At 41.7% G+C, this 27,572-nt stretch overlaps 1 protein-coding gene across 2 annotated transcripts in view; it reads right to left on the bottom strand.

Moving 5' to 3' along the window:
- Window positions 1–27,572, bottom strand: part of cenpu (centromere protein U) — a 30,168-nt gene that overhangs the window by 126 nt on the left and 2,470 nt on the right. Inside the window, exons 2-13 of one of the 2 annotated variants that reach the window (XM_034222821.1) lie at window positions 12,199–12,253; window positions 11,334–11,421; window positions 10,614–10,833; window positions 10,447–10,519; window positions 8,325–8,396; window positions 8,151–8,235; window positions 7,024–7,147; window positions 6,839–6,917; window positions 5,338–5,384; window positions 4,022–4,084; window positions 3,323–3,479; window positions 1–986 (exon numbers count right to left, since the gene is read on the bottom strand). The exon at window positions 1–986 is cut by the window's left edge and continues 126 nt beyond it. In XM_034222821.1, the coding sequence (XP_034078712.1) occupies window positions 888–986; window positions 3,323–3,479; window positions 4,022–4,084; window positions 5,338–5,384; window positions 6,839–6,917; window positions 7,024–7,147; window positions 8,151–8,235; window positions 8,325–8,396; window positions 10,447–10,519; window positions 10,614–10,833; window positions 11,334–11,421; window positions 12,199–12,253 (1,162 nt within the window). In that variant the 3' untranslated portion in view covers window positions 1–887. The remainder of the gene's footprint in view (window positions 987–3,322; window positions 3,480–4,021; window positions 4,085–5,337; window positions 5,385–6,838; window positions 6,918–7,023; window positions 7,148–8,150; window positions 8,236–8,324; window positions 8,397–10,446; window positions 10,520–10,613; window positions 10,834–11,333; window positions 11,422–12,198; window positions 12,254–27,572) is intronic. The other variant, XM_034222822.1, reaches the window with a different exon arrangement.

Raw genomic sequence — 27,572 nt, 5'->3', positions numbered from 1 at the left:
TACTGTGTTAGTATTTTAAGAAATTAAATCATTATTTTTGAGTTTTCTCATAATATGTATGTAAAATGGGAAGGGGTGTGTCACTTGTCAAATATTTGCCACTAGACAGGTTTTGGATGCATTGGTTCTGTTGCAGCTTGATTATTGTTTGGTTATTTGGTCTAGTGCTGCAGAAAAAGACTTATACAAATTACAAGTAGCACAAAATAAGGCAGCACGATGTGCACTGCAGTGCTCCTACAGAACCAGAGTAACTGAAATGCTGGAGACACTGAAATGGTTAAGTGTCAGACAGAGGTCCACTTATATGTTGTTACATTTTGTCAGAAATATTACAGTGATGCACTTACCACATACTGTATATTATCACAGAGGTTTATAGCGCAGTATGCTCAATATAACTATCAAACACGACATGCAATAGAAGGAAGGTTCGTACTACCCAAAATCTAAATCCAGTATTTTTTCTCAATTTAGAATTTTCTATTGGAGTAGGCATTCAGCTCTAAGAAAGAGAAGTTCTGGAGAAATGTCTGTTTTTTTATTTTGGATGGAGTAACACTTTAAATGTAGGGTACTGTAACATTTACATTTAAAGATGATTTAGAAGAATTAAAACATGACTTTGAACACAAAACCAGTAAACCACATAACCAAAACTTCCTGCAAGTGGTTCAAGGTATTTTAATGTGATTAGTAAGGTTACCGAACAAGATTATATTTCGATCTGGGGATCCTCTACGTTTCCTTCCTTCTGTCTCCCACCGTTACATTTATCTCCACAAGTGGCCAAACTAAATAATCGTATAAACACAAAAATAAATAATGTCGCTTTTCCATTTACTGGTTTAAGAAATGTCTGTGTGTGGGGTATAGTGCATTATTTCTTAGTTTTGTTCTTCTTCATTGTTTCCTTTTGGCTGAAGTTCTTCTGCCTGAATACTCTTGGCCTCTAATAGCAGAGCTGGCAAGCTGGAGGCACCATACTGCAGGAGAGGGGGAAGAAGGAAAGGAGTGTCAGTCAGTTATATTAAAAGGGGCCCTGTTATGCTCACATTTGTATTTTGTGCCTCTACTGTGAAATGTCTCCATGCTTTAATGTTGAAAAATCTCTTTATTTTTCTCATACTGCAGCACCTCTTTTCACCCTCTGTCTGAAACTGATTGGTTAGCTGACTGGCTCTGTTGTAATTGGTCAACCGCTTAGAGATGTCCTACCACTTAGGCCACGTTTACACAGAGACTAAACGGGTTGTATCCACTACAGTTCTCTATCGTGTGGACGGTTCGTCCACACGAGGCCGTAAAGGAACCGCGGAAAAGGAGGTCTCAAACGATAACAGCTCCCAAGGTGGGTAGATCTGCGGACAAAACGCTCTGGGGGGCCAAACGGCTGTGTGTACGTCCTATACGATCATTTCCTGATAACGATGACGCCATAGCCCCACCTCTCCCCACCTCTGCTGCTCACCCCTGCGTCATGTGTTTCGCCAACAACAATGGCGGATCACACCGTTGCTTTCGTGCTCCAGACGCTACTGACCATGCTACAGATGTTAGTGCAAACATCTACAGCTCCTCTACCACAACCATCAGCAACAAGTGGACATGGAGAACTACATGTTGCTAAATCCACCGCGGAGAATAAACAGAAGGGAAACCATGGCAACCATGCTCGGGGGTCTTCTTCGCTGCTTTGTGGCGGAAGTACAGCGCCACTTACAGGCCAGGCATATGTACTATAGCGTCTCCAGCGAGTCGAGCGGTCTCGTGTGGACGGTAGGGGTGTTGAAAATAATCGTTTCTACGATGCATTGCGATGCGGACGTGGACGATTCGGTATCGATGCAGTGACGGAAGATAATCGATTATAGCGTAGTAACGTTGCTTCCTGATTTTCTGGCCGCGGCTTTACTATAACGGTTTTTTTTCTGTCACTTTAATATCAAATTGGTCGGTGACGCAGAGATCAGGGAACAGACGTGACAGCGGCACAGCAACACCAAACACGGAGCAGTCTGCTTTATCCACCAACACAAGAACACCAGTCCAGAACCAACAGCAGGAAGGACCCGCTCTGAATCACTCCGTGTCGCTGCGGCACAGGGATTTATGTTTTTCAAAAATAATCGCGTTACAATAATGTCAGGTTTTTGGTGGATTTAATTAAGTCTTGGATTTCAAAGTATGAATGTCCTCTAGCAATTTTCAGACGATATATATGTGTGTAAAGTTTGTGAAGGCAGGAGGAAAAAAGCTTCCGCGATCACAGTCTCCTCTGTTCCTCCAAACCCCGCCCTGAAAATAATGAGTGACAGGCTGATAGTGACCCGATAGAAACTTTATTATTCACTTAATCACTGAGATATAATGAAGCTAACTTAATCCCATACATTCATGGGATTTATGTAACAGTAAGACAGAGAATGTAAGTGTGCACCCACATGCAGTATTTTAGTTGTTATATGCTGTTGTAAATACTCCTGTTGTCTGCTGTGTTCAGACTCAAGTCCTGTGTGTGATGCCACATTCAGGACATTCAGTGTCCTTTCTTTAACAGAAGGCCGTTGCTAGAAGCTGCAGCTTGACTGCAGAAGCATTATTTTTTTGTTTTTGAGGATGGAACAACTTCACACACAGATATAGGGAGGCTAGACCTATACAATTCATTTATTTTGGTTTATAAATTAATGTCAAGACATTTATGTTATTGATTTCTGAAGCACTTTCTAAATAATAAAAAGAGAGTTCATATGTATTTACTGCATGTATGCATTGATGAAAAATAAGCCATGTGCAGTAATATAGAAAATTGAGGATGCTACGCATTGGTATGAATCGTGATGCATCGGGATATCGAATTGAATCGAATCGTTGACAGGATAATCGTAATCGAATCGTGAGACCAGTGAAGATGCACAGCCCTAGTGGACGGACACGTTTCTTGAGCCGATTCCGTGTGGACGTGTAGACTTTTTTGATATCGACATCGGTTCGTTTTCGTCTCCGTGTAAACGTGGCCTTAGCCTATCACATACAATGTGTCGGTGCGCTAGCCAATAGAAATGGAAGTGTTACGTAGTGATGTCACTATGTTAAAGAAGTAAGAAAGAAGTCTAATGGAGGCGTTTCATGCAGGGGGGGGGGCCGAAGAGAGAAGTTAACATTTTAGCCTTTGCAGACCATTTACAAGCAGAGAAATCGATATAACACACTACAGGAAAGAGAAACATCCAAAAAGCATAATGGGGCCCCTCTAAAATGCTTTAAAAAACATCAATTAAAATAAATGTAGGTTGATTTGCTAAAGTTGTGTGTATACCATCTCTTTTTCTTTGGGGTGTTTGTGTCGGTAGTCCAGGTATTGTGTGTTGAGCTCTCTGATGTCGTGCAGGAAGGCTTGGCCTCGTCTCAGATCAGCTAGTCGTGCTTTAAGTTCAGATTTCTCCTTTTGCAGCAAAAACACCTGCCTCTCCCCCCTGACCAATCAAAAGAGGAGTCATTGTGAGTTAAGGATGGAAGTAACCTTAACAGGAAGTAAAGGTAGTTTAAAGAACATAGGTTTCACCCCGTTTCAGTTTTTATTACAAATGTATTTTTCTGTATTTTATTTCCCCTGTTATATCCATTTATACAGGATTATTTTTATGTTGAAATATTTAAATCAATCATATGCATTAAAGTTACTAATCATATCTTTATTTTCTATACCGTGACCATGTCTTTTTGTCGTCGTAGGGTAAGTGGGATCCGTTTGATTCCACCAAAACATTTAAAAATACTTTTTTCAGTATTTGAAATGAACAAAAAACAGACTTAGATAAGAATTAAAAAAAGAGCTGACTTTAGAAAATATCACTGAAAATACATTTATGTGCAAATTATGGACCTCACTGTCGACGGTTAACGGTTTTTATTACTAGATTCTTTCAAAGGGAATATTTGTAATCTTTTAGACTATAACATTTAACAGGAATCAGAATGAAAACTGATGTGTTGGTGCATCTGAACCGCCTCTCACCTCATCAGCTCATTTTTGGCATCCAACAGTCTCTGTGTCTTTGTACGGATCGAAGAAGCCACCGGACACACACACACACACACACACACACACACACACACACACACACACACACACACACACACACACACACACACACACACACACACACACACACACACACACACACACACACACACACACACACACACACACACACACACACACACACACACACACACACACACACACACACACACACACACACACACACACACACACACACACACACACACACACACACACACACACACACACACACACACACACACACACACACACACACACACACACACACACACACACACACACACACACACACACACACACACACACACACACACACACACACACACACACACACACACACACACACACACACACACACAGATCATGGCAATATGTAAATTATAATTTTGGGCTGATAATGAAATACAGAGCATACATGACGAGTCAGAGCATCACCAAAGTTCAGATAAATTGTGCCAAGAGTGGGATAAATGGCATTAGTTGTTGAGACAGTTCATTGAAAGCCATACAATGTTAACGTCATGTTGGAGTAGAACTTTCCTTGGAGAAATGCTCATTATTGGAAAATAATGGGTGTTCAGTATAACGCTATAATACTTGGTATAACACAGTATAATAATATAGTGTAATGTTAGGGTGTGTGTACACTGTCAGAACAGTGTTTCCACCAGACTGTGTGTGTAACTTTATGTGGAGGAGAGTAGTGGACTCTGCTGCTAAGGCTAATACGCATGTCTGTATACGGGTCCCACTCTCACACAGGAACTACAGGAAAGGGACAACCCCAAAAAAGCATAATGGGACGCTTTAAGAGATTTGCTCTTTGCTCACTGCAAGGTAGGGCGCAGAGCCTTGGGAGAAACACAACAAGTTATTTTTGTTTAAATGGTTACCTCCCCTGCTTGCCTGTGCCACTATAACAATCTGTTATCTGATTAGTTTCTGTTACATCCCAGCTCGTTAAGGGAAGGGGAAGCAACACAACACCAGGTGTTCTTTAGTTAAATAAAGATATATTCAAAAAATATAGTCTCTGTCTCAAGGGCCAAGTGGCGTTATCGGTGGCCATGCCCGGTACCGCACCAATCCGGATCCTCCACTCGCCAGGTGGGAGGGACCTGGGCGACACGTCACTGAAGGCCAACAACCAATGACCTCTTGTGCAAAATGTAATGGACTAAAGTGATAGGTCAACTTCGCAAAAGCCATTCTGTTAGCATTGCTTAAAGCTGGTTGCCATAGTTACCTTTATGTTTTCTCTTTTTAAAACCTTTAGCTCCTTGGAAGTAGAGATCTGGGGGAAAAACACACAAAGAATATACAGCAGTGTTTCCCACAGATCTGAAATATATACTTGGGGGGAGGTGGTAGCGGGGGGGTTGAGGTGACGTGCAACAACATGAACCTTTCTGTTGGTCGCTTGTTAGCAGACCCTTCACACGATGGCAGAGCGAACAGGTACAGGCAGGGACCATAGTGATAGCCCTATAGTTTAAATCTACTACCCACATATAAACATATGGAAATGGGTTACTATTTTTTTTTTTTTTTTAAATGGTAAATGTATTTAGAAACCTATCAATGTGATTTTAAGTGGGGGTGGACCTCAAATCCTCTAGGGGGTCCAGGGGCATGCTCCCCCGGTAAGATTTTTAAATGCGTCAATCTGGTGCATTTTGAGGGGAAAATAAAGAGACTAGATCTATGGAAACACCTATATGAAACAGAACTGTATACATTTCAATAATCATAAATTCATGGCCATAACCAATAACATACCATTTCCAATATGAAAAAAACACTGAAACTTGTTTATTTATTTATTTTTGGTTCATTTATAGTTGTGAGTGTGTCTGTGCTCCTGAATCAGCCTCTCCTGTCTCCCTCCTCTCCTCCCTTCTCCTCTTTGAGGCAGCAGCAAAGACTAGTTTTCTCTCAACAAGTTTTAAAAGTGTATCTTGCCTTTTTTCACCTAGTTCACTTTTTATTTTTTATTCATGCATATTTGACTAATCACTCCCCTCTCAAATGGAAATGTGTGTTTACATCAATGGTGACCAAACCGTTTGAGACCCACTGAGAACTTAGACTAAGTTAACTATCTAAACACTCGGAGTCCTTTACCTCACCTGAGCTGAGGTTAGGACACACAGAGACCAATCAAGGGCTTTGATTTATGATCTGTATGACAGCATGTAGACAGCCAGTCACCCTGTGTGAGGCAGGCCACTTAACATGCCAGGCCATCGGGAAACCCCCCGGTCCTCCCGATGGCCAGTCTGGGACTGGGTACAGGAGGCGTAGAGCGAGGGATCATTGTCTACAAGTTAATCGATCGCAGATGGCGTCGTGGTCACGGACGAATAAAAAAAAAAAATATATTAAAAAAAACGAAAAACTAAATGGGTCGCGAAATATACTTGGGCGGCGGTTAATATACCTGGGCGGCCCACCCAAGTAGTCTATGTGTGGGAAACCCTGTACAGAATATGTCTTTGATTAAAATCCTGATATCAATTCATTTTTTGTTCACCTCTGTTTTGATGTTTAACGCTTATTTTATGAGGAAAAAATACTTCGGTGGAATTAATGCATATTTGCCTAAAGATAATAATTATTCAAAAGCTGTAAAAAAACAGAGCACTGTCTTCCTGTTTTACAACAGTTTTGTCATTTCTTATGTGAATGAAAAATGCCTCAACAGTTAGAAATATGGTTGTAACTCTGCACTACATTCTGTTATCTGACCTTTTCTAAGAGCTGATTTTCCACATTGGAGGAGAAAGAATCAACACACTCTTTCAAAGTGTTGGACTCCAAAGACTCCCTGAAACACAAACGCAAAAGGTTCACTTCTTCAACTGCAAAACTTGCAATAAAAAGTATTAAACTGTAAGGAGTGTTGGTGGTGAAATGATTTGACTGGAGTTTACCTGTACTGGTCACAGAAGTCCAGGAAGGCTTCCAGCACCACCTCTAACTGTGTCCCCCCTTGGCCCCCCCTCTGCCTCTTCTGTTTATCAGTGCTGGCCGTCTCTGGTTCAGGAGATGCACTGCCTAAAAATGATCCGGGGCATTAGCGTTGATCTCGTGCACAATATATGTTGTGATGTATAATAAAATAAAAGTCTCAACTACTGTCACAAACTGGTTGAATTTGTAATAAGAGCTTTTCAGTTTGCTGTACATACTGATTGAGGATGCAGAATGCAGCAAATATTGAATATGGATCACCTTAAAAGAAAATGCTTTCTTGCTGAGAGTTAGATGAGAAGAACGATGCAGATGTTTGTGAAATATATGATTTTAAATATGAAGCCACGGCCAGGAAACAGCTAACTAAACTTAGCTTGGCATGAAGACTGGAAAAAACTAGCTAATGCTAAGCTAAAGGCCTCCAAGCTCCAGCTTCATAGGAAAGGTTTGGATATGAGGGTGCTATTAATTCTCATTCTAAAAAACGGTTTTATTTTACCTATTTGTTGTAGTATTAGAGTTTTATTTTTACTCTCTATATTTATGTTCTATTTACAGTATTTATATAGTAAATGTTCTATTATATATTTGTTACTAGTTTTTATATAGGTATTTTTTTATTCTATATTTATGTTTTTGTTATATTACCTTATTCAGTTTTCTATTTGAATGTTTTGTTTCTATATTTTTTCTAAAAGCAGCTTTTCACATTTCTATTTTACTTTCCTATCCTATATTGATTTACTTATTATAGTGTTTTTACAGCATTGTTTTCATATTTTTATTGAACATTTTCTATTATATATTTTTGTTATTGTTAAAGTATTTTATATGACCTTTTAAATATATTTCTTTGTATGTTAGAAGATTTAATATTATCTTTATTATAATTTTTATATTTTATATTTATCTTCTTTTTACAGTATTTTAATATATCTCGTAAAAAAACATATTTTAAGATTTCTGTTTTATATTATTATATTATTCGTATCCATCTCTTGACACCAGAGCACATAAGTATTACTCTCAAAATATCAAAACATTATTTTTAACAGGGTTGAAACGTAACACTTTTTTCTCTTACCTGATGAAGACTTCTTAGATTTCGACTTCTCCGATGAAGACTTTCTGCCCAAACGATAGAACCTGGCCGTCTTTGGACTTGGGCACTGAGTCAATAATATGAGAAAAAGTCACAATTTAATTTGACATTCCTGGCTGCTGATGCAAGTATCTGACTCCAGGAGTTAGTCCATACCCAGCTCCTCTCCTCTCCCCCATCCTCTTCCTCAGAGGACAGCTGATGAGCGCCACCAGAGTCAGACGGCTCCTAAGGAGGAAAAAACAAGAAACAGTTCATCGTCATACCTTTTCAACTCGATTACTGATACAAAAAGTTCCCTTCCTAATTATCTAATGCTACTCTCACAACGTCATTATCACAATTATTGTAAACTACAGACACTACCCTTGGTATTGGAGACACTGACACTGACGTACATTTGAGTATGTAATACACTCTGAATGTATGTGGATTTTGCGTCCACGAGGAAAGCATGGATGTATAATACATTAGCAAAAATGTCTGCGTATGAGACATAAGCTTACTGGACTCAACCAGCCCAGAATGCATTGCGTGTTTTCAGACTGTCCCATGGCGGACAGGTATGATAATTCAAAGTTGGCAAGTGAGGTTAAAGAGCTGTTAAGGACAGGAGCTTGTATATATAATCTACCGTAGAAAACATATTTAACACTACAATATGTAATACAATTAATTTGCCTTAGAATAATACTGGTAATATTGATTTACATTTATAAAACATTTTTTTTAACCAGCACTAGCTCAGCAAAAATGCATTATATACTGATTGAGGATGTTGTAGGCAGTAATTGAGTAAGTGCTGCTACCAAGAAGCCATTACTAAAATGTGGATACTGTTTGGGAAATATTTTCCAAGGCCCATAACTTTGACCCAGTTTATCAGTTCAAACTGTCCTGACTGAGCGCACGCACCTCGTAACCTTGGCTGCTGTGCTCTCAGTGTTCTGTCTCCCTGTCCCTGCCTGTTGGCGTCAGCTGATAGAGGTGTTATGATTCTATGTTCCTGCCTGTTGACGTCAGCTGATAGAGGGGTTATGATTTTATCTTGTTATGCAGCATGTTGCTGATGCTCTCGGAACTAGCTAAATACATGGGTCTGGGGTAGAGTTCTTCAGAATTGACGCGGCAACTCTCCCGTGCAGTCAGATCGTGGCTGCTGTGACTTGTGATGTGAATTCTCCGGCCGAAGCTCTAAATAAACCATCAGTGTTTGACATCAAAGCTCCTGCTCTTCCCGTGTCTCTTTCCTGAGTCGGTGACTCCCACTGCATTGCTACACAGAAGTTTCCCTTACAGATACAACCAGGAAAAGCTACCGTGGGTGAGTGGATTCATTGCTGATCATATTTTTAAGATGGTTAAGGTATGTCACACCAGTACAATCATCATTCGTCTAAAGTTGATTTTTGTGTCTATTTTTTTTTTTTTTTTGTATATATACCCCCCTGGTTTGAGTATCATTGAGGTACACCCCCATAACCTTGCTCTTGTTCATCATTTATTTCATAGCATGTTTAAAGCAGAGTCCTGCATCGGGTCGGGTACCCCGCAAAAAGAGTGATTCGCGGGTGGTATTTTTTTAAACATTTTTTTCCGGGTTCGGTTCTGGGTAAAACAAAGAAGATGCGGGTCGGGTCGCGGGTGTTGCATAATAAATATATTAAAATAATAATAATTTAATTTTTGAATCCTCAGACCTCTCCCCCTCGGGACCGCGCATAATCATAACCTCTGCTGCTAAGCGCGCCACATTCAAAATGGCTGAGGTGAAGCACTCTAGCGGAGAATACAGCATTGTCAATAACTCTTCCTCAAGAGCAAAATCCAACGTCTTGGAGACTTTTGGTGTCATCCTAGATGGAGAACATAACCAACATCCCACGCTTTTTCAACCAAATATGCAACTGCGTGTGATAATAATTGCATGTTTTCATTGCTCATAGGATATGCGCGTTCGGGTCGGTTTGCGGATCTTGTGCCGACGGGTCGGGTCGGTTTGCGGAACTAATTGGCAATATGTGCGGGTGACGGGGCGGGTTTGGTATTGCATGTCGCGGGTGCGGGGCGGGAGCGGGTCTTGAAAATCAGACCCGTGCAGGACTCTGGTTTAAAGGTCAATGCCTCTGTATTGTCCACAAAAACTGTAATTCATTGATGTGTGCTTTCATTGTACTACAGAAGGCGTAAAGAGAATATTGATATTTATTGACAATGATTGTATAGACTTGAAAAACGGGATAAAAATAGAGAAAGTCTTTATGGTTCACATCCTTACCTGTGGCTCGGGGTCACATGACATCCCGCTCTTTCTCTTCTTGCCTTTCTTCACCAGCTGATTCTTCTCCGGCCTTGTCGACACAGAGACAGATAAATACTTTAATGGGAGAACAGGACATTCATCATGATCTCTGTGAGTGGGATGTAACTTCTGTGTGAGCTCACCTCGCTGCAGACGTCTTTACAGCACTCCTCCTCTTTTTCTTCTCCTCTTCCTCCTTCCCCTCTTCATCCCTCTGCACCTCCTTCCTCTTCTCCTCTGCTCCACGCTGTTTACCAGCAGCCTTCAACGTCTGAGGAATTTCCTTTTTCCCAGCCTTTCCTCCGTTCACCTGTTCCTCAACGTTTAAATCTTCTTCCAAGGCAGTGCTGTGAAGAGGGTTGCCTAGGAAACACAAGAGTTAGTCTATTGTTCTTAGGTGTGATTAGGTTTTTCCAACTTTGGAAAGGCAAGTGATGTATGTTTACAAGTTTTTGTCTCGTAAATGTTTTCTCTGGAATGTACCACTTGTTTGAGATAATATCCTGTTTTTGTCTTTTTTTTAAGTTTAATCTCCAATTTATAATGCAGCAACCATATGAAAGTGCTGTGTTGGGCTTTCAAAAATCCTTGGAATTAAAAAGTTATTAAATTCAAATGGTTTATTCCTTTTATCTTTACTAACAGAGAGAATTGTATTTACTGCACTATGATACTTTTATTGCATTTTTATTTTCAAATCATAATCTGTTAAATTTGCTTTTCTTTGCATTTTTAGGTATTTCTCAGATTTGTTACTGTTGCTAGTTATACTCCATGTGCCAACCTATTAAACCCCTCGAAAACAAATAGTGTGTTTTAAATGAAATAGTGACACACACTTTATAATGATATAGCTGACTTACCATAGTTTAGCTGCAGTCCCTCCAGGAAGCTAGCTCTGTCTATAGCTGACAGGTTGGGAGAATCTGTGTTCTCATTAGACGAACCTTTCTGGATTTCAACAAAACAGAGGATAAGAAAACGTTCATCATTCAAACATTTTATCACATTAGGCGCTTTCACACCGCAGTACTTTTCCCACTTTAGTTCCGATATAGTTCCGAAATGTTGCGTTCACACCAAACAAATCCGGAACTAAAATTAGTTCATGAGAACCTTTTTACCCCCTTTTCTAGAGAGCAGGAACTTTCGTGGGAGAAAAAGGTTCCTATTTCTGATTGGCTGGGCGGATGGCAAACCACGCCCCGTAAAACTCCCAAAAAGTTTTGTGAAGCCGCCATTTTATTATCGCAATGGCATAGCGCACAAACGCAGAGAGACTAACTTATGGCAACACAAAAGAAAACATGGGAGTGGTGGAGATGAGGAGGTGTCGGCGTTCTGGCGATTTACTCGGAAGGCTTCAGTAGAAGCTGCTGGGAGTCCCAGCAGCTTCTACTGAAGCCAGTCCCCAACTCCGGGGACTTCCGTCCGGGGACTTCGGGTGGCAGTATACGCCGTGAAGTTGTTTGCGGCCTGCCAGTACACCCAAAGCAGAAGAAGAAGAAGAAGTGACGTCAGCGGCTTCATTTGCCTAATCCTCCCCCAGGGATTTATTCCGGTGTGAACGCGATCTGTACTTAGTTCATGAGAACTAAAGAGTTCTCATGAACTAAGTTCTGATGAACCTTTGTGGGAAAAGTACTGCGATGTGAAAGCGCCTATTGGTAATACAATTTTTCTTCAAATCAGTAGGGCAAATTATACAGTGGCCATCGACCAACTCACTTTGCTCTCATGTTGTTTTACTGTGCGCACTTTGGCTCCTCTGCCTTTTATGGCACTGTGGAAACAAAGGAGAAAACACTAAAGACCTAAATACACATATTTTGCAAGCTTATAGTTAGGCTTGAAGTGTCAAGTTAACACAATATTATTTTGTATTTATAATAATTAAATATTTGTAATACCTTATCTTATATGTTTACATGAAAATGTAATGTTTACATGAAATACCATCTTATCACACCTATTTTTATATATCACATCCCCCCTTTAAAGGTGGGGTAGGCAATTTTGGAGAAACCAGCTCGAGTGCGTTAGAATTTGAAAATACACAACCGGAAAAAATCTGCCACTTCCTTACAGAGCCCCTCCTCCTACACACACAAACGCGCACATGACCAATGAGGGCACGAGATAAGTTTGTGCACAGATGGAAGGCTGACAGGCAGGTAGGCCTCCAGTTATTTTAGCCGGGCCGGCTAAAATGATTGGTCGTGCTTTTTACAGTACTACGGCTTCCACAGATTAAATGTTTTAATGGATTTTTTGTCAAAGTACTTAAGATATTCATTGCCATCGGGATGTTAAGAGCATTCCATGGAATATAACAAAAAGCGTATCTCGAGCCGGTTTCTCAAACTTACCTACCCACCTTTAAGTTTTTATACACAGTACCAGTCAAAAGTTTGGACACACCTTCAAATTCTAAGTTTTTTATTTATTGAAATGTTTTCTACATTGTAGATTTATACTGAAGACATCAAAACTATAAAAGAACACATATGGAATTGTCTAGTAAACAGAAAAGTGTTAAAAAATCCAGAATATGATTTATATTTGCTGGCTACTGCAGAATGCTGTGGTAGCCATGCTGGTTAAGAGTGCCTTGAATTCTGAATAAATCACCAATATTGACACCAGCAAAGCCCCCCCCCACACCATCACACTTCCTCCTCCGTGCTTCACGGTGGGAACCACACATGCAGAAACCATCCGCTCACCTTCTCTGCGTCTCACAAGGACACAGACGTTGGAACCAAAAATCTCAAATTTGGACTCATCAGACTAAAGTACAGATTTCCACTTTCTAATGTCCAATCCTTGTGTTTCTTGGCCCAAACAATTATCTTCTTCTTGTTGTTCATCCTCAGTAGTGGATCTTTGCAGCAATTGGACCATGAAGGCCTGATTCACGCAGTCTCCTCTGAACATTGGATGTTGAGATTGTCTGCTACTTGAGCTCTGTGATAATTTATGTGGGCTCTAATCTGAGGTGCTTTAATTTGTGTTTTCTGAGGCTGGTAATTCTCGTGTTTTTATCCTCTGCATGAGAGATAACTCTTGCTCTTCCTTTCCCGGGGGGGGGGGGGGTCCTCATGAGAGCCAGTTTCATCATAGCGTTCGATGGTTTTTGTGACTGCATTTGAGGATAAATTCAAAGTTCTTGACATTTTCCGGATCGACTGGCCTTCATTTCTTAAAGTGATGATGGACGGTTGTTTCTCTTCACTGAGTTGAGTGGTTCTTGCCATAATATGGATTAGAAATCACCAGCCTCAACGACTACCGCCCAGTAGCACTCACCTCCATCATAATGAAGTGCTTTGAGCGGTTAGTCAAAACCTTCATCACCTCCTCCCTCCCTGACTCTCTGGACCCCCTGCAGTTTGCCTACAGAGCAAACCGGTCCACAGACGACGCCATAGCCCTCACCATCCACACTGCCCTCTCACACCTGGACCAGAGGAACACATATGTGAGAATGCTGTTCATTGATTACAGTTCAGCCTTCAATACCATTGTGCCCTCCAAGCTGGTCATCAAGCTCAGAGACCTCAGGCTCAACAGCGCCCTCTGTGACTGGATCCTGAACTTCCTGACGGGCAGACCCCAGGCAGTGCGGGTGGGAAACATCACATCCTCCACCCTGATCTTCAACACCGGAGCCCCTCAAGGCTGCATGCTCAGCCCTCTCCTCTACTCCCTGTTCACACACAACTGCGTAGCCACACACAGCTCCAACACCATCGTGAAGTTTGCTGACGACACGACCGTCATCGGCCAGATCACAGACGTTGACGAGACGGCGTACAGAGAGGAGGTCGAAAACCTGACATCTTGGTGCCAGGATAACAACCTCCATCTCAACGTCAGCTAAACAAAGGAGCTGATTGTGGATTACAGGAAACAGCAGAGAGAGGGACACGCCCCCATCGCCATCAATGGGACAATGGTGGAGAGTCAGCAGCTTCAGGTTCCTCGGTGTCCACATCACTGAGGACCTGACATGTACTCTTCACACCACCACCATCACCAAAAACGTTCGACAGTGGCTCTTCTTCCTCCGCAGGCTGAGGAGGACTGAGGAGGACAACATGGACTCCAGGATACTCTGCAACTTCTACAGGTGCACCATAGAGAGTATCCTGACTGGCTGCATCACGGCCTGGTACGGTAGCTGCACCGCCCTCAATCGTAAGGCTTTACAGAGGTAAAAACTGCACAGAACATCACCAGGACGGAGCTGCCATCCATGGAGGACCTTTACGGGCCGTCTACACTACAGGCATAACAAAATCTTGAAGCTGGGCGTGTCTGAGGCTTGGCGATTTCTCGCGCCCAAGGCAACCAACAACCAATCACATGAGTCTCCCGCCCCCGACATACAAAGCAATAGCAATGTTAAAACGAAGTAAACTGGATATAAAATCCCCAAACAGGCGAAAACCTACCAGTTTCACCCACTGTCTCTGCCACCTCCCTCCATGCCTGGTTCCTCCGGTTTTTATCCCGGTCAATAGTTCTGGTCGTAAAGAACCGGGTGATTTGCTACCGTAATTTCTCGTTTGGAATATGAGGAAATGAACTGCGGTCTGGCTCTCCCAGCTTGCACGCGGTTTGATTGGCTAGCGCTTGTACTGGCGGGATTTGCATAAACGGGATTTGATTGGCTGATGCCAAGCATCGAGCCTCAAAAGTTGAACATTGCTCAACTTTTGATGCTCACGATGCTTGCAAAGCCACGCTCCGCTCCCCACAATGCAGTTCGGCGAAGATTCAAAATCAACTACGTCACCCCATTCAAGTGAATGGGCAAAGCGGTGAAAGCATTTTTCGATGCCTGTAGTGTAGACGGGGCGTTACTCCCAGCGGCTCAGGAAGAAAGCCCTCAGGATTATAAAAGACCATCACCCCAGCCACAAACTGTTCTGCCTGCTGCCGTCTGGCAGGCGCTACCGCAGCATCCGGACTAAAACCACCAGACTCAGGGACAGTTTCATCCCACAGGCAATAAGACTGTTAAACACCTGAACTGTTGAAACAACATCCACAATATTCATCTGGCTGCTACTGCAAAATTATTTATCTATTTACCTAATATATCATGTTTCAATGACTTGCATATAGACTCTTATTGCACTATTTCACTTTTTTAAACTATTTTTCTTCTTGTATTTACTATTTACTTGCACTATATAAGATTTTCATTGACATAACTACACTGTAGCTATGTTCGTTTGACAAAGAACCTTGAACAGTAGTCAAATAGGGCTTTCTACTGTGCACTAACCCTACCTCTGCACAACACAACTGATGGTCTCAAACACATTCAGAAGGCAAGTCATTCCACAAATTGACTCTTGACAAGGCACACGTCATTGAAAACCATTCCAGGTGCCGACCTCATGAAGCTGACTGAGAGGAGCCAAGAGTGTGCAAAGCTGTCATCAAGGCAAAAGGGGGCTACTTTGAAGAATATCAAATACAAATCATATTCTGGATTTTTTAACACTTTTTTGTTAAATACACTGTAAAATATTACCATGATTTCACAATATTTAGCTGTAATATTTTACAATAAATTACTGTTTTACCACTTTACAGTCTTTACCTGTAATGTTCACAATATAATACTGTAATTTAGAATTTCACAGTGAAATCAATACATCCATCCATCCATCTTCTCCCGCTTATCCGTGGTCGGGTCGCGGGGGTAGCAGCTCCAGCAGAGAGCCCCAAACTTTATTTTCCCTGGCCACATCAACCAGCTCTGACTGGGGGATCCCAAGGCGCTCCCAGGCCAGCGAAGAGATATAATCCCTCCACCTGGTCCTAGGTCTACCCCTTGGTCTCTTCCCAGCTGGACGTGCCTGGAACACCTCCCTAGGGAGGCGCCCAGGTGGCATCCTTACTAGGTGCCCGAACGACGCGAAGGAGGAGCGGTTCAACTCCGAGTCCCTCACGGATGACTGAACTTCTCACCTTATCCCTAAGGGAGACACCAGCCACCCTGCGGAGAAAACCCATCTCGGCCGCTTGTATCCGCGATCTCGTTCCTTCGGTCATGACCCATCCTTCATGACCATAGGTGAGGGTAGGAACGAAAATGGCCCGGTAGACAGAGAGCTTTGCCTTCCTGCTCAGCTCTCTTTTCGTCACAACGGTGCGGTAAAGCGACTGCAGTACCGCTCCCGCTGCTCCGATTCTCCGGCCCATCTCACGCTCCATTGTTCCCTCACTCGAGAACAAGACCCCGAGATACTTGAAGTCCTTCACTTGGGGTAAGGACTCATTCCCTACTTGAAGTGGACAGTCTATCGGTTTCCTACTGAGAACCATGGCCTCAGATTTGGAGGTGCTGATCCTCATCCCAGCCTGCGAACCGATCCAGTGAGTGCTGAAGGTTGCAGACCGATTAAGCCATTAGAACCACATCATCTGCAAAAAGCAGTGGTGCAATCCTTAGTCCACCGAACTGCAGACCCCCTACCACACGACTACGCCTCGAAATCCGATCCATGTATATAACAGTATTGGTGACAAAGTGCAGCCCTGGCGGAGGCCAACCCTCACCGGAAATGGGTCCGACTTACTGCCGAGGACCCGGACACAGCTCTCGCTTTGGGAGTACAGAGATTGGATGGCCCTGAGTAGAGACCCCCTCACCCCATACTCCCGCAGCACCTCCCACAGTAACTCCCTGGGAACTCGGTCATACGCCTTCTCCAAGTCTACAAAACACATGTAGACCGGATAAGCGTACTCCCAGGCCCCCTCCAGGATCCTTGCGAGAGTAAAAAGCTGATCCGTCGTTCCACGACCAGGACAGAATCCGCATTGTTCCTCCTCAATCTGAGGTTCGACAATCGGCCTGACCCTCCTTTTGAGTACCTTAGAGTAAACTTTCCCGGGGAGGCTGAGTAGTGTGATGCCTCTGTAATTGGCACACACCCTCTGATCCCCCTTTTTTGAAAAGGGGAACCACCACCCCGGTCTGCCACTCCTTCGGTACTGTTTCCGACTTCCACGCAACGTTGATGAGACGTGTCAACCATGACAGTCCCTCAACACCCAGAGCCTTCAGCATTTCTGGGCGGATCTCATCCACCCCTGGTGCTTTGCCACTGTGGAGTTGTTTGACGACCTCAGTGACCTCCCCCCGGGAGATTGGGGTTGATCCCCCGTCATACTCCAGCTCTGCCTCTAACATAGAGGGTGGAGTTGTCGGGTTCAGGAGTTCCTCAAAGTGTTCCTTCCAACGCCCTAACACTCCATCAGTTGAGGTCAACAACGTCCCATCCTTACTGTACACAGCTTGGATGGTTCCCTGCTTCCCCCTCCTGAGGTGTCGGACAGTTTTCCAGAACAACTTTGGTGCCGCCCCAAAGTCCTTTTCCATGTCTTCTCCGAACTTCTCCCACACCCGCTGCTTTGCCTCGGCCACGGCTGAGGCTGCTGCCCATCGGGCCTGTCGGTACCTTGCAACTGCCTCGGGAGTCCCCCAGGATAACAAATCCCTGAAGGCCTCCTTTTTCAGTCGGACGGCTTCCTTGACCACCGGTGTCCACCAGGAGGTTCGAGAGTTACCGCCCCTTGAGGCACCTAAGACCTTGAGACCACAGCTCCCTGCCGCGGCTTCGGCAATAGAGGCTTTGAACACCGACCACTCTGGTTCAATGTCCCCAACCTCCACAGGAATGCCGAAAAGCTCCGTCGGAGGTGTGAGTTGAAGGCCTCCTGAACTTGGGCCTCCTCCAGATGTTCCCAGTTCACCCGAACTACACGTTTGGGCTTACCAGGTCTATCCAGAGGCTTCCCCCGCCACAACTCACCACCAGATGGTGATCAGTTGACAACTCCGCCCCTCTCTTTACCCGAGTGTCCAAAACATACGGCCTCAGGTACGATGATACGATAACGAAATCGATCATGGACCTTCTGCCTAGGGTGCTCTGATACCACGTACACTTATGAGCATCCTTATGTTCGAACATGGTGTTTGTTATGGCCAATCCATGACTAGCACAGAAGTCCAGTAACAAACCACCACTCCGGTTCAGATCAGGGGGTCTGTTCCTCCCAATCATGCCCCTCCAAGTGTCTCCATCATTGCCCACATGTGCGTTGAAGTCTCCCAGCAAGATTAAAGAGTCCCCTTCAGGAGCCCCATACAGGACTCTTTCCAGGGTCTCCAAGAAGGCCGTATACTCTGAACTGCTGTTTGGTGCATAAGCACACACAACAGTCAGAGTTTTCCCCCCCATAACCCGCAGGACGTATCTCGTCCACTGGGGTAAACTCCAACAACGAAGCACCCAACCGGGGACTTGTGAGTATCCCCACACCCGCCCGGCGCCTCACACCTTGAGCAACTCCGGAGAAGAATAGAGTCCAACCGCTGAAATCAATACAGGCACAGAAAATTACTGTGAATGTACAGGATAAATGATTACCAGGATTTCACAACATGTATGAATGTACAACATGTATTATTTCATAGTAAAATACTGTATTCAGACCATCCTCTGTGATAACACAACAAATTAAGTGATTGTCTTGCTTTTATAGCTCTTGCTTGGCTTTAAATACAAATTTCTTTCTTTGGTGCAGGTTTTACTTAAATTGAAAGGGGCACCGCTGCATCTGCCTTCAAATAAACGATGCAACATATAAATCTATGTAACATTTTAATTGTTGTCTTGGCTTATTGTTTCCAGGGCATTAATCCTGAGACGGGCTCGAAAGCCAAAAAGAGGCATGGCAATTTAAACCCCCATCAAATCAAATCAAGTTTTATTTATATAGCACATTTATAAACGATTGTTGGTCGAGCCAAAGTGCTGTACATATAATAAAAATAGCCTACAGTAGAGACACTTTACAGCAAATACAACAGCACAGATTGTTCAGAATATTAGTATGAGAAAAACGACACCCTCTATCCTTAGTCCATGTCAGCACATTCTTCAGAAAAATGGTTGACTTCGAGTGGATGTCTGTGTTGACCATGGATGTATAATAAGAACTGGATACAGCGTGGGAGGCGGGGCCTCATTCATTCCTATGAGAGTTGCTCAATGGCGCATGATGACAAAATGGCCCAACTTTTGAGAGAGCGAAACGTCACAGATTACCCGGCATGCCTGAGAAGTACCCGTATGTGCACTCATAGAGCATGCGCAACTTTAACCACGCCGCCCAAAAGGCTCGTTCACATTAAGCACGTGAATTTGCGTACACGTAACAGCACCGCGCGTTCATGACAGCATGGTACTGGATTTATATTAACGAGGCGGCAGTTAGCAGCTAGCGGCTAGCTAGTAAATTATGCTAAGTTACACATCAATCGTTATGTACTTTTATATTACGCTGACATCAGGATCTAGTGATATCCAAGCAACAGAGCCCTCATTTAGCATGATACTTGTGTGGGTTGTACATGAAACCACTTGGTAATATATACAAATGTATATGTTGAAGCCTGTTATGATCAATTGTGAGTTAAAACTTTATCTGAAAAGTAAAGCTGATGATGGATTACTGTGGTGGAGTTAAAATAACAATAGCCTATTTCTTTTTGAAATGTGATGGAGTAAAAGGATAGTAACTGTGATTATTCATGTTAAGTAGCCCACAAGTAACTAAAACAATTGCAAGTGCAATAAGAAGCTACAGGAACGTTAATCTACGTCGGTAATATTAACTTTATTTAATACAACATTTACGATACAAGATTTACATCATACAGCCCATGTAGTATAATATTTTACAAATGATGAATTACAGCAAACATGTGCAATATATCCATTATTACAGCTCCGTGGGCTGGCAGTAAGGCGATATGGTCCGTTGTTATTGTGCATCCATGGGTAAAGAGAAACTCATGTAGTACTGAACACGTAACCTGAACGTGCCGGGCAGCGCGGTCCCGTGGGTTAGATGCGCGTTCATAATGCCGAGGGAAATAACTCTCAGAATAACGTTATTAGCACATTTTTACAACTTGAGGAACGAATGTTTTTAATAAGGGCCATACAAACGTTCATACTGGGTAGTTTATTTAGTTTAAAAAAAATTATCCAACGAGTTACAGACCAATGTAAGTCAATGGGAAAAAGTGTTTCCGGGCCCAGCAACCTAAAGGAAGTGTAGTACCGCCGTTTGACCAGCACGAATATTCTCATCAGACTCCGGTGCACTTCCTGGGGGCTTGGTGTAGACATGTGTTAAGTGTTCCCTCCTTGTTTTCTTTTCTGTCTCCCTGCTGCCCAGGTGCACCTGGTCTGCCCCTGGCTCCGCCTCTGCCCAGGTGCACCTGGTCTGCCCCTAGCTCCGCTTCTGCCCAGGTGTTCCAAATTCCACTCAGCCATGTATATATATACAGGGGTGCACATAACTGGTACGCAGGTACGCGGCACAAATCTGAATTGTGTAACGTCACTTGTGTCACTACGCGCCTTTGCGTACCTCAAAACAAAACACATATTTAAGCTACACGTGTTACTTGTCAACACTCAATGGAGTAAACTACGAGACATGTCACAAAAAACAAAGACATTAAGCAGCTACGTTGCCGTTTCTCTCCCTGCAAAAAATCTTCGGACTTTCTATGACTGATTGAACTGGAGCTGGGCGAGCCGCGCAGGATATAACCGACGGACCTGTGAAGCTTTACAGGAGGCAGAGGCTTAGATCACTGGACAACAGAGTTGTTCACCGTGTGCACAGACAGGGTTAACGTCGGTATGAACAACAGAATTGTGCCAAAACTCCGCCAACTGGCTACAGTGGGAGACTCCCCTGTGCACATTCTGTGCCCCGTGCACACACTGGAGAACTGCGCAAAATCAGCTGATCACAACATTCACACTCTGTGGGCAAGCTGCTGCAGTTTGATTTACAACAAACTTACTCAGGGTGTTAATGGAAGAGTTTGAAATCAGACAGAGGTGGAAGAAGTACTCAGATCTTGTGTAGGAATACTCTGTTACAGTTAAAGTCCTGCATTCAAAATGTTACCCAAGTAAAATTAGAAAAGTATTATCAAAATATAGTTAAAGTACCAAAATTAAAGTTGTGCAGATTGGTCCATTTCAGAATAATATATATGATGTGTTTTATCATATATATTATTTATATTTATCAAGTCTGATTTAAGACTCAATTATATTTCACATCATTAATCCACATCTGCAAAGTAACTAAAGGTATTAAATACATGTAATGGAGTAAAAGTACACCATTTACCTCTGAACTGTAGTGGAGTAGAAGTACAAAGTAGCATCAAAGTCAAGTAAAGTACAAATATCTCAACATTTTACTTAAGTACAGTATTGAATAAGTGTACTTAGTAACTTCCCACATCTGAAATCAGATATGACTTCAAGTCATGTGATCATTTATTTGTATTTGATCCTTCAACTTGGCCTCAGGAAATGCAAGGACTTCACAGTTTTGGCAACAAGTTTTGGAGAAAGCAAATCGGAGGCTTAAAAAGAGACAGGGAGGTGCATATTCATCATCTAGCATGCAAGAAGTGTAAATAGAGGACAGTGAAGGAGACACTGAGGAGGACCACGCTTCGTGTGGGGTGAGTACCAAACGCTGTCTCCTGGTACTCATCTGAGTAACTCACTAAAAAAGTTATGTGCACCGCTGTATATATAAATACTGAGAAGCTGGAGGAGAAGGATGTCTCGCCCATCCTAACGCCGGGAGACACTCTCCTTAGAATAACTCTTTGCCATTCTGAGCTGTGGCCATATTTTTGCAGATGTGTTTATGTTTAGCCTGGAGGACCTGGTAGTCCAGTTTTCGCTGCTTTATTTTGTTTCCCATAGGGTTTATAATTGATTTGTGGTCAGGGGGGGGGAGCTCTGGGTCCTACGGCCCGTGGTGTGGCTGGCTCGGGTTCCTTCCTTCTGTTTGTTCCTTTTGGCCAGTCCTCCAGACCTCTTTTTGTTTCCCGTTTAGCTTGTGTGAGCAAACGGCTGATTATCAATAAATGCTCGTTACCAAGTACCGGTTATTGCGTGTATTCTTTCATGTTGCGGGTCTCAGCACGAGCCACTACCGCGAAGTAGAGGTTGGGGCCGTAACAACATGTCCAAGACACTGTGAAATGTACTTTGCACTTCAATGGAATAATACAAAGTTAAAATGGGCATTTTCTTTGTTTATTGAGCTGATTGAATTGTGTAGCTATGGTAAAATCCCAGTTAACCTCTTAAGCCCCACGGACCCGGTTCCGGGGCCGAAATCGCGTCATTTGCAGGAAACAACCTCTAAGGCAGTGGTTCTCAAATGGGGGTACGCGGACCCCTAGGGGTACGTTGGAGTACTGCAGGGGGTACGTGAGATTTATTTTTATGTTAATTGAAAAAATAAATAAATACCAATTTTAGGAAAAGTAAGGAAGTTTGAGCATTTATATTAACAGAGTTACACATATTTCAAAACGTGAAGTGTAATAACTGCAGTGGCCTCCCTGTCAGCATGACAAAGATCCTCAGTGAAGCACAAGCCCATGTTTCTCTCTACATTGTAAGTACAACTTATTAAAAAGATCAGTTCAATGCAACTAATGTCGTCTTAGTGTTATTGCATGATGTTAAAATTGGTTTGCCATGAATTTAGTGATGGATTGTAAACATTTGAAATGTAGCATTTAAGTGTTTCTCAGTTACAAGGTTGTTGTTTTAATAAATCAGACACCGATGGTGCAGCACCGTACCTCTTTATATAGGCATTTCTTCCCTAACAAATTGTTTTTGCGCTGATCAGGGGGTACATGGCTGCATTTTTTTTTCAAAGGGGGTACATTATTGAAAAAAGTTTGAGAATCACTGCTCTAAGGAACCTTAATATTTAATAAACTATGAATATTTTATATCCATATAACGGGGAAAAACTCATTTAACTTCTTCGGGGTTTTTTTCAAAAAAAAACCACAATGCTAACAGTGAGCCTCTGAATTAGCCCCAAGCGAAAAATGCTGACCTATTACTGCACTGAAAATCACTCCTAGCTCCCTTATTACTTATCCTAGCTGCACATCCAACACATCGTTTATGATCGTAAAGACACAGAATCTAACGGTGCCAACCTCAACACTGAAAGATACAAACTCGCGACGTTATCAACAAAAACGTACATCAAAACATGTGGCGCTAGGTAGCCTAAAACGCTAACATGGCTTACCTTGGTTTTGTCTGGTCAAAACTGGTCTTCAATGGCATTAAAACGATAAAAACGATGCTGTAGTTAATCCATAGGTTAATATCTTATGTGACTGTGTCCCCTTTGAAATGTTCTGATAATCTATAAGCAAAAAACTGCAATTCCGTTTTCAAATATCAAAGCAGGCCATTCCTACGTTCTGTAGAAAGATTGAATGCGCAAAGACGCACCTTTTTTTTTAAACATGTGTGTGCGGGACGATTTCCCTTCGATTCTATTGGCTCTAACGGTCAGAAAGAGATGTCACATGTCAAAATCGAGCAAGGGGGGCCAGAGATAAGGAAAATCCACCCAAATGCCCCCAGAAGAGGTATCTTTTGCTAAATCTGTCTAAAAAGGTCAAATATCACTTGTTTTGCATCAATCTTGATACAGGGTACTTATTATATGTTGTACTTTGGATTCCTAAAGCTTTTAGTCTACTAACCCATCATCCAAGGTTAGTTTTCACTACAAGTACAAAATATTTTTTGGACGGACACTATCATTTACAGTTTTTGACCATGTTCAATCTGAATTTTCTTTAAAATAAAAAACATCTATATTGATTCTGACTTTTCTACATCCAACTCACAGGTTTATCATTACTTTGAAATCCATGCAACTAGTAGCCAGTAATTTACTGTAATTTTACAGCCAAACATTTTACAGTGTAGTTTAGTTAACAAAAAAGTCAAACTATGAAAGAACACATAAGTGTTTTTTCATTGTTTTGATGTATTCAGTATTAATCTACAAAGTAGAAACAATTAAAATAAACAAAAAACTTCGAATTTGAAGGTGTGTCCAAACTTTTGACTGGTAGTGTATGCAATACCCTTTTGCAGTAGGCCAATCTGTTTTATACATTGAATACCCATTTATATTATGTGTTTTTATGTGTAATCTTTTTAAATATTTGTAATACCTTTTTAACATGTTTAATGAATGAATGTAATACCCTCGTATCATATATTTTATATATGCAAAACCCTCTTATATTTTATTTGTATATATTAAATGTCATATAGCATTTTTTTTATAAATGTAATACCTTCTTATCATGTCTTTATGTATTGAATAGCCTCTAATATTATATGTTTGTATGTATTTAACTCTCTTCTATATTGCATGTATTCATATATGTAATACCTTATCTAATATGTTTTTGTCACGTATGATCAATACTTCAGTCTGCTGATGTAAATACACTTCACTTGAGCATCTATGGAAGCAAACAAGAGACAGAAGTATTTGAATTGTATTAGACACCGAATTTATAACATTGAAAATAATTACTTTGAAAATCATGTATCTAAATGTTTTTGCTCCGAATTTACCTATGTGAAATAAAAATGTAAAAATTCAAGTGAAAAAAATTCGAATGTTCAAATTCAGATCCCAAAAATTCGACGTCAAAAAATTCGATGTAAAAAAATTCGATGTATAAAATTCGATGCAGCATCATCCGGGCTACGCAGACAGGATAAGCAATCGAGCCCTAATGCAACTCCGACTTCTGGCCTATCAGAGCACGGCTTTGTCAGTCATGTGATCACAACAACCCGGGAGAAAAATGACGGAGAACAGTGGGGCTCGCCGCTCGGGTAAGTAGTCAGTTTGTGCTCTTTATTTTACAAGCAGTGAGGGCTCGACAGCATTTGTATCTTACATTAGCTAGCTAAATGAGTGAAGTAGCCTTGTTGTTAGCAAGCTCCGTTACCATTAATTGAAGTGAATCACAACGTGTGTGTGCGTGTGTGGGTTGGTTGGTTGGGGGTGACGGTTTGCAAAGTAACGTAACGATCACTTCGGTTAGATAAGTCAAGTAGACCATGCTACACTATACGAAATACACTCTTACAAAAGCCCTGCATTTTAACATGTTAATGTTACTTTAGTAAAAGTATGCTAGTATAATTAGGAAAGTGTTGTTAAAGTAGACACAAGTTATACTATTATATTATATCATTTGATTTATTGTTATTACCGATGCACGAGTTGACTTAACTGTTGTAGTTGGAGCTCATTTTGAACTAACTAATTATTACTTTCATAATGGTGTAATGTGCCGACTATTTTCTACATTAATAGATGAAGGTCTGGTTTGTTCAAACTCTCAAAATAGTAGGACCAGAGCCCTAGAGACACTAGGGCTCTGAGTAGGACATGCTGTCATAATTAGTCCGAAGTGACACCTTTACAATGTTAAAGCTGTTAGATAAATGTAGTGACGTAAAAACTAAAGTATTCAAGATAGTGTAGTGAAAAAGAGATAATGTTTTTTTTAAATGTTACCAAAACAAAATCTCTTGTTTTGGACTGACAGTAATGATTCAAGAAATAGTAAATAAATAAATACACACATCAATTTGTTGTGGATGGAACACAACAAATGGTGCTCTTACCTGTGATGCCTCCTCCAAACATTATAACCAGACTGTATCATTCAAACTATAAGTAACAGTTCTAGCTACTTGACTTCAGACAAACAATTCAAAAGACAAAATCAACACAATGTATTGAAAGACCAATCTTTATTTCTCTCCTTTTGTTTGTGTTATTAAACCCTGTCAATCTAAAAAACTGAGCAACTCAACAGTTAACTTTATATTTCTTATCCTCCAAAGCATCTATTACACTATTTGTTCCCCTCTCATATTCACAGGATGGATGATTAGAGACTTTGGGGGAAACCTCAGCTTTATGAACGTCCTGTCTGTTGCTTTGGCCGGAGAGGGCTGAGGGTCTTTCCCTGCGAGGAGTCCTCCTCGCAGGGAAAGACCCTGCAGGCCTGAGGGAGGAGGACCAGACCTGATGGAGGAGGACCTGCACTTACAGAACTTAGCCCATGCTGGGCATAGCTGTTACCACCTGCACAGGCCTAGCCTGTCAATTAACAGATTAACATTTAGTATAACTTATGTATATTATTTCGTTTTTATTTAAAAAAAAATGGTGATGGTTCATGCTTGATAACTTTTAGTTCACATTTCAATAAATTGTATTTGCACTCCTTTTGTCCGTTATTCTTACTGAAAATGTTAGATTACACATTCACATCTGACTGAAGATTGGCACCATTTATTTATGATGTTGCAAACTCGGCGGCACAAGGCACAAGTGATGTGAAGCTCATAAAGTGAGGCAAATGCATTTGATCAGCTGACTTTTTTTTTTTGCCAAACTTTATAGGCCTGACAATAATCACACTGTCTCTGAGGTGCAACGTAAAACACAAAACAACACAAATGAAGTTCCCGTTAGACTACAAAACTAGTCAGTGTGCAGGTCTTTGTGTTACAATATAAGTGTCTCTTAGTGAATGTCCTGTACTGCTCTTAAATCTCATCACATCAGCTTCTCCTTTCCCTCTTGGATGTTCTTCTGGACCCTCAGAGAAAGAGAACATGGTGAAGCAGTCCTGTCTCTCAGGCGTGTCCTTTCCTAACAGAAATATCAAAAAACATATTATTGCAGAGCAAGTGTGTTATTTAAGAAAGAGATGTGTTTGTTTGTTCATAAATATAATGATTTTCTTATTTGAATGTGTTTTTTAAATCCAACAGTGTACTACAAAGATAATCAGGTTATGAATAAACCGTTCTAAATTCATCAACATTGAAATAAATGTATTATTAAAATAATATTTAACTGTTATCAAAACTTAGTGCAACTGTGGAAGCTTGCTCCGTCCGGTTGTCTCACTGAAAGACAAAGGGTCGCAGCTCTCACTATGTGATGTTGCTTGGTAAAATGTAAATGTAACCTTTTGCTAAGAAAGTACACTCAACATCACTGATGTGTGGGTGATCTAGTATTTAGTAATGTTTAATGGCATGTCTATCAGTGTATTGGAGTCATTACTTTATGCATTC

This window comes from Gymnodraco acuticeps, unplaced genomic scaffold (assembly GCF_902827175.1).
Source record: "Gymnodraco acuticeps unplaced genomic scaffold, fGymAcu1.1, whole genome shotgun sequence".
Classification (NCBI taxonomy): domain Eukaryota; kingdom Metazoa; phylum Chordata; class Actinopteri; order Perciformes; family Bathydraconidae; genus Gymnodraco; species Gymnodraco acuticeps.
This window is presented reverse-complemented; position numbering and strand designations above follow the sequence as displayed.